Consider the following 7,517-nt stretch of genomic DNA (forward strand, 5'->3'; position numbering starts at 1 on the left):
CTCCCCCTCTTGCCCCCCCCAAAGTTGAGGGAGGAGCCAGTGCTGGCCTGGGGGCGCTGGCTGTGGGGGGAGAGGTCAGGTCACGTGTTTAGCTGTCCCCCAGGGCTGTCCTGGTCTTCCTTTGGCACCTCCCGCTGGCGGCGAAAGAGCCAGGCGCTGCAAGGGAGGGGCAGGGAGGAAGGAGGGGGTGATGGAGAAGAGAGCAGGGCTGGGTAGCAGGGGGAGGGATACAGCTCCTGCCCCCCACACAGTACAGGCCTCCCCCAGCTGTGCAGTGCCAGGCACATGGGGGCCCAGGATGAGGGGGGACCCGGCATCCAGACTCACCAGCCCCCAATGAGCAGCAGGACGAGGCCAGCGCTGCTGCCAATGATGATCCAGACAGTCCAGTCTCCGGGGCCCCCCAGGGGGGTTGGATGTGATGAGGGGGGCAGCGTCAGGGGCCCCAGCAGGGGCGGCATAGGCAGTGGGGTGCTATTCCCCGGCAGGGGGGTCACTGTAAGGGGGAGGGGACAAGTGTTAGGAGGGCAGGGCTGGGAGCCTGGACTCCTGGGTTCTCTCCCTGGCAGTGGGGGCTGGTGGTTAGGGCCGGGGGAGGGAGCCCGGACTCGTGGGTTCTCTCTCTGGCTGGGGCAGTGGGGGATGGTGGTTAGAGTTGGGGGGAGGGAGCCCGGACTCCTGGGTTCTCTCTCTGGCTGGGGCAGTGGGGAATGGTTGTTAGAGCTGGGGGGAGGGAGCCCGGACTCCTGGGTTCTCTCCACCACACCTGTCACCTGGAAGCGCAGCTCAGAGCAGACCCAGCCCTTGGTGTTGAGCATCTCGCAGCGGTAGCGCCCCGAGTCATTGGCTGTCACCTCCTTCTTTAGGAGGAAGGCGTCAGGGCTGGTGACCATGACCTCCTCCGAGTTCCCCCGTGCCTGGGCAAGAGACACAGGGGTCAGGGAGGCTGCGGGCAGGGAGTGGGTGGCGCTGGGGGGGGCAGGGCTGGAAGGGGGCTGCCGCTCGGGAGTGAGAGGCACTGTACCCGGTAGAAGCGGTAGCTCTTGGCACCGTAGCTGGCTCGGTGCCAGCTCAAGGCACAGTCCAGGATCAGGTCATCGTCCTCCTGAACCTGCAGCCTCCGCTCTGCCACAGACAGAGACCAAAGCCCTTAACCCGTCCCCTCCACCAGCCCCTGCATCCCCGTTAGCCCCATCCACCTCAGTGTGCTCAGGTCAGAGCAGTGGGCCCAGCCACACAGCATCCCCCAGCGCAGCTCAGCGGGCCCATCCACCCACCAGCCCCCAGCGCAGCTCAGTGGGCCCATTCACCCCAGCACCCCCCAGCGCAGCTCTGTGGGCCCATCCACCCCAGTGTCACCCCCATCTAACAGCAATGGGCCCATCTGCCCTCATCCTCCACCCCTTCCCCCAGGTCAGCAATGGGCCCGACTTCTGGCAGTGGCCAGAGTTACCCCAAAAGGCCCCTTCAATACCCACAATGCACCTGGCCATCGCAGGCTGTGGTTCTCCTTCCTGACCCTGCCCTGGAGCCTGGGAGTGAAATCCCAAACCTGGCTGGAGGCCTCCAGAGCACCTGGGCTCCCCACCTGCCCCCCTTGTGGGACCCCTCCCCTGGCCTCCCCTCCCGCCCCACAGTCTCCCATTGCCCCCCTTGTGGGATCCTCCCCCACACGCTCACCCCCGCAGTACAGGCCCCTGTTGCAGGAATAGATTTCAGTGCGGCAGGCCCGACAGTCGATGAACTGGTGAACCATGTGCCCTGCGGAGATGAGGGGGGTCAGAGCTGGGGGGCAGCACCGGAGCCAGCGAGGGAGCCTCAGGGATGCTGGGGTGGGCGTTGTGGGGGCAGGGCCAGGCCCAGGTGTTCAGAGGCCCTGGGGGTGAAGGGGGACAGGCCAGGCCCCGCTGGCAGCTCAGCGCTGCCCCCAGGATCAGAGACAGGTCCCTGGAAAGAACCCCTGAATCTGCCCCATTCCCCCCACATTCCCCCCGGCTCCCACTCACCGCACTTATTGGGGCAAAAAACTGCAAAACAAGAAGAAAGAAGAGTGAGAATTCGAGCCCGTTCCCCCCACCCCCAATCCCACCCCCAGAGAACAGGTTGGGAGTGAGGGGCAGCGGCAGGGCAGCGGGGGATGGGGGCTGCAGGTCGGGAGTGAGGGGCACCAGCAGGGCAGCGGGGGATGGGGGCTGCAGGTCAGGAGTGAGGGGAACTTGGGGGGGGGCAGGGGCTGCGGGTCGAGAGTGAGGGGCACCAGCAGGGCTGGGGGGGTCGGGAGCTGCGAGTCGGGAGGGGACCCAGGGCTGTGCTGGCGGGGGCTGTGGTTGAGGAGTGGGGGGCGCCTCCCCTGACCCTCTCGCTGGAATCGGGCCATGAGGCTTGTGAAGCTCTCCCTCAGCGCCTGCAGGCTCCACATCATCTCGTTGAAGAGCTGCCCATCTGCAGAGCAACCAAGACGCTGTGAACACCCCCGAGGGCAGTGCCACAGCCCCTTACCACTGGGCAGCCCAGTGGGCGGGGAGCCCGTCTGGCACCGCCCCCAGCCCTCAGGTCCCGCCCCATCGTTGAGTTCTAGGGGCAACCCGGGAATTAAACAGCACAATAGCCGCCCCTCCTACTCGTGCGGCCGCCCCCCCTTCCTGAGGGACCCCCCGCTACAAAAGGACCTCTGGGACCGACCCACGTGGGCACGGGGCTTAATCCAGCTGCGAATCTGCAGCGCCGCCACCAGAGGGCGCTGCCTCATGAGCAATGGGAAAAGGGGACTAGGGCTGGGCAGGGACTGTGGATCCGGATTGAGGGGCACCGGCAGGGTTGTGGGGAGCCCGGGTCTTGGCTGGGGGGGGCTGCGGTTGGGAAGCGGGGGCATCCGGGCTTGTACCCTTGTAGTCGTTCTCCATGATGCGGGTCACCGCCCGTCGGAAGTGGGCTGCGGCTTCTCCCATCGTCTTCTCATCTGGGGGGGTGAGACCCTCCGATCGGATCACTGCCCCCTCCGCAGGCCCCCTCCCTAAACCCCCCAGCCCTATCTGCCCCCCGTCAAGCCTGCACTGGAGGGGTGGGGGGTGAGACTGCCCCCTCCCCAGTCCCCCCAGCCCTGTCTCCCCCCATCTGAGCTGCACTGGAGGGGTGGGGGTGAAACTGCCCCCTCCCCACTCCCCCAGTCCTGTCTCCCCCCCAGCAGAGCTGCACTGGAGGGGTGGGGCCCCTGCGCACCGATGACCCCCATGTAGCTGGGGAGCCCGATGGGCAGCTCCGCCAGCCCCTCGATGCTGCGCTGCAGCAGGGCCTCCAGCCGTTCCCGCAGGCCCGGGTCCCCCCGCAGCTGCCGGCTCAGGTAGGGCCCTGTCAGCTCCTGCAGCAGCTGCATGGAGCCAGGGTCGCAGCGAAGGCAGCTCCAGCCTCGCAGCGCCCACAGCGCCCACAACACCAGCCACGCGGCCCAGGCCATGTTCCACCACCAGGGGGGGACCTCGCGCGGCCCCGCCTTCGGTCTCCGGGCCAATCGCCTGTGGCACTCACCGAACGTCACAATGGCCCGGCCAATCACGTGCCAGGATTAAACCCCTCCCGCCCTGCCCTGGGGATGGGGTCCTTGTCAGCCCAGAGGGGTCCCAGCTCTGGGTGGGGGTCCCACGGGTGCGCGGGGGGGACTGAGCGCTTGGGCGGCCGCCGGGGGTGTCTCTGGGCGGTGCGCGTCAGCACAGTCCTCTGTGCACGGAGCCAAATTTATCCCACACGTGGAGCATAAAATCTCCCTGTGTATGTGCATAGAGGAAGTTTCGGTCCCCATAGACCCGCCCCGCTCCGCCCCCAGGCCAAGTCCCAGGACCAGGCACGCACCCAGCCCCCACGCCACAACCAGAGGGGCCACGTCCTTATGCCCCGGTACCCAGCCCCCACGCCCCACCCAGAGGGGCTGCATCCCAGCGCCGAGCGAGGGGTCGCCCTGTACCCAGCCCCCCTGCCCCAGTGGGGGGCATCCCCGCGGCCGGGTGTGTGAAATTAGAGTTCCTTTGGGGGACAGGCCCCTCTGTTTTGGGGTTAACAGCACCTGCCTTTCGCTGCCCCGCCCCCCAGCTGAGTCCCAAATGGCTACTGTGACCCCCAGCCCCTCCCCCCAGCCCCTCGGCAGTGCCGGGGCCCTGTCGGCCTTTCATAGCGGGTTGTGTGTCAGGGCCGGGACCACCTGCCCGGGCGGGGTCGGTAACTCCGGACACGGTCTGGTTCGTATTAATTAACCTTTGATCCTAATGGGCAACCCGGGGCGGGGGGCAGAGGGGGTCATAAAACCAGCCTAGAGATTGATGGCTGCTTTCATCAAGTGAGGGACAGAACCGGCCAGCTGGCACTGGGAGGTGGGGCTGCGGGTCGGGAGTGAGGGGCACTAATGGGGCTGGGGGGAGCCCGGGGCTGGGCTGCAGGTCGGGAGTGAGGGGCACCGGCAGGGTGAGCTAGGAGGGAACTCAGGGTTGGGCTGCGGCCCGGGACGGAGTGAGGGGCACCGGCAGAGCTGGGGGGCTGAGTTTAGGGCCCCTTTGTGCCGGGTGCTGTACGGACCCACAGCGGTCTGTGCCCATGGAGCTCCCACGCGAACTAGAGCCCAGGACACCCCCCCATTTACAGCTTTGGAGTATCTGAGAATAGAAGCAAATCCCTCCATGCCCTGTTCCCCAACCCCTGGGGCCAGCTCCGTGCCCCCTAGAGGGGATAGGCCCCATTCCCGCCTCATGAGCCAGCCAGCGACTGCCCTGGGGTTGGGGGGGGCGACGTCCTCTGGAGGGGCAGGTTGGCAGCCAGCCATGGAGCACCTCCCCAGCGGTCCCTAGCGGGGTACCCCTGTCCCTGGCGGTACCCGAGGTCTTCCGGGGGTCCATCACCACCTCTGGATATTCGCCCCGTTTCCTGGCAGGCGACACAATACGCCCGGGCGATGTGGAGCCAGATGGACCTGGCTGGACCCCACGTTCTAACCACTAGGCCTGACACCCCCCAGTCCAGGTGGAACAGCGGGTCTGGGCCCCTGACTGGATCGGCTGCGCTGAGCCAGGGCCTGGGGCTGCGAGATAGGGAGAGGTTTTGGAGTGAGGGTGACGGGGGTGCTCTCAGCTTCCGGAAAAGGGCACAGGAGCCTGGACCGGCTTTCCCCGGGAGCTGGGCCCCTGGGCGGCCGCCCAGCTGATCCTGTGGGTGGTGGCATTGGCACATGGCTCCGGGCACATAACAAAATGTACCCCTCTATGGGTAGGAAAAAATAGAGGGAACCTGGTCCGGACCATCTCCCTTGGCCAGCCCCACAGCGGGGCTCCGGAGCTCTGTGCTGTGGGTAGCTGGGCCCGAGGGCAGACCCCGTGGGGAGGGGGTGCAGGGCACTGTGGGAACAGCGCCTGGCTCAGGTTTCCGCTCCCGTCCTTGGAGAAGCCGGCGGCGACTGTCCCCCGGTGAGTTAGAGCAGCGACGGGGTCTGTCCCGGCTGTATTGGTTTCCCGAGGTTCCCCGCCACCAGATTGGAGGGCGAACGAAGGGGCACTTAGGGCATAAGTTTGAATTCGTGAGTGGCTGGGACCACATCCCTTCCCAAGGAGAGAACCCAGGAGTCCTGGCTCCCAGCCCCACCCCCCCGGCTCTAACCACTACACCCCACTCCTCTCCCATGACGGGGAGAGAACCCAGGAGTCCTGGCTCCCAGCCCCCCCCCCGGCTCTAACCACTACACCCCACTCCTCTCCCATGACGGGGAGAGAACCCAGGAGTCCTGGCTCCCAGCCCCCCTTGCTCTAACCATTAGAGTCAACACCCCACCACCACCGCGGAGCCGGGGCCGGAATTGAGATGCGGGGTTCAGATCCCAACACGCAGTTCGGGGCTGGTGGCTTGGCGGAGCTGTGCCCGGGCGGGAGCGGCTCCAGGGAGCCAGGGGGCTTGGGTTTGCTTCAGGAGCTTGTGGCGGTGGTGGTGTGGGGGTAGAAATGAGGAAAGACGTGAGAGCGGTGACAACGTGACAACACAACAGGCCGGGCTGTCGGGAGAGGAGAGAAAGAATGAAAAACGGGAAAGAAAACGAGGAAATGAACGAGAGAAACTGAATGAAGCAGGAACCAGTGAAAAGACTGGAAATAGCCAGGAAGGGAGAGCTGCAAACGCGACACTGGGATGGAAAGTTAGAATGAGCCCGAGACAGAGAACAGAACGAAAAATAACTGGAGAATGGGGTGGGGGGGAAAAGAATTGATTAGAAAAAACAAAGTGAGTGGGGGAGAGACGGAACAATAGAAAATAGCTAATTAAAAAACAACAGGAAAGAAACAGTGAAAACTGGACAAGAAATGCGGAAAGAAGGGAAGGAAAAAAGGAAATTCACACGAGACAGCAGCGAATGAATGAAAAAGAGCAAATGAAAGACAGAAAAGAGTGAATGAAAGACAGAAAAGAGTGAATGAAAGAATGGATGAATGAAAAAGAGGAAGAATTGAGAAGAAAGAGAATGAATGCAAGAAACAGAATTCCCGGACAACTGACAATGAATGATCGGGCAAAATCAACCAGGCGCTGGGAATGAATGAGGGAAAAATAATGAAAGAGAAAACGAATGAAGAAGATTCAAAAACAGAAGAGGTGGGAAGCGTGAATGGATGAAAGGACCCTTAAAGGCAAGTGGCGAAGCTAGAGACTTGAGGAGAGTGAAAACAAGACCGTGAATGGAAGGAGAGGAAGGAACCGAAACGGGGGAAGACATGTAAAGTGAACGAAGAAACGAAAAACAAGGACAGCAGCTAGGCTAGAAGGTGAATGGAAAAGCAGCGGCTGAATGAAAGGGGCATGAATGAAAAGGAAGAGAGAGAGGAACCAGGAAAGAACGCCGGGAAGAAAAAGATGAATGAAAGCGGAGGCGTGGGAATGAAACTGACCTGACCAGAGACACGGCCCGAATGAAGGGCGCCGGTCAGTGGCAAGCCCCTGGCTGAGGAGTAATGACCGTCAGGTGAGAAAGGGAGGCTGCGGGGGAAAGGCCATAAGGCAGCCCGGGAGAGGGCCGCCGACGGGAAAGGAGGGAGCTAGAGGGGCGAGGGGAAGAAAGGAGGAACGTGGCAAACCCTGTTGTAGCACTCCAGGGACGCAGGCTCTGTTGCTCTTTGGCGGATCTCCCTGCTGCCCCGGGGGTCCTACCCTCCAGGCCCCACACCAGCCCCCTGTGAAGGAAAGCGCCATATTCCCACCTGCTCCCCCTGTGCCCCCACCCCTCTCCCGCCAGGGGCTCTGTGTGCCCCCCCACCCCCTCCGCCCGAGGCTCTCTACCCCCAACCCCACACTCCAGGATCCGCCATCCTCCACCCTATGCCTGGGGCTTGGGGTGTGTCAGGACTTTGGCATTAACTGCACCAGGCTCTGGATGCTGGTACTAGCGCCCAGATATCAATGACAACTTGCTGAGCTCTGAGTGACAGTGCTGGATATTGGCTGTAGCTGCATCAGGATCAGCAAGTGCCGGGTGTTAGCACCAACACCGGCTGTAG

At 63.6% G+C, this 7,517-nt stretch overlaps 1 protein-coding gene across 1 annotated transcript; it reads right to left on the minus strand.

Moving 5' to 3' along the window:
• Positions 1–62: 62 nt before the first annotated feature.
• On the minus strand, positions 63–3,454 carry IZUMO1 (izumo sperm-oocyte fusion 1). The gene is made up of 9 exons (XM_075016645.1): positions 3,220–3,454; positions 2,885–2,959; positions 2,356–2,442; positions 2,007–2,027; positions 1,681–1,761; positions 1,025–1,125; positions 767–917; positions 328–496; positions 63–156 (listed from the first exon to the last, which is right to left on the minus strand). Exons 1-9 carry the CDS (start codon positions 3,452–3,454, stop codon positions 81–83), a joined length of 996 nt encoding a protein of 331 aa, XP_074872746.1. The 3' UTR covers positions 63–80.
• Between the last annotated feature and the right edge of the window lie 4,063 nt (positions 3,455–7,517).

Source organism: Carettochelys insculpta, chromosome 22 (genome assembly GCF_033958435.1).
Source record: "Carettochelys insculpta isolate YL-2023 chromosome 22, ASM3395843v1, whole genome shotgun sequence".
Taxonomy (NCBI): Eukaryota; Metazoa; Chordata; order Testudines; family Carettochelyidae; genus Carettochelys; species Carettochelys insculpta.

Bases quoted from the DNA above. Each gene is read 5' to 3' on its own strand.
- IZUMO1 (XM_075016645.1), bottom strand. From the start codon at position 3,454: ATGGCCTGGGCCGCGTGGCTGGTGTTGTGGGCGCTGTGGGCGCTGCGA. The intron at 2,443-2,884 runs GTACAAGCCCGG...GTTGCTCTGCAG, and splicing joins CATGGAGAACGACTACAAGG to ATGGGCAGCTCTTCAACGAG. The intron at 918-1,024 runs GTACAGTGCCTC...TCTCTTGCCCAG, and splicing joins AGAGCTACCGCTTCTACCGG to GCACGGGGGAACTCGGAGGA.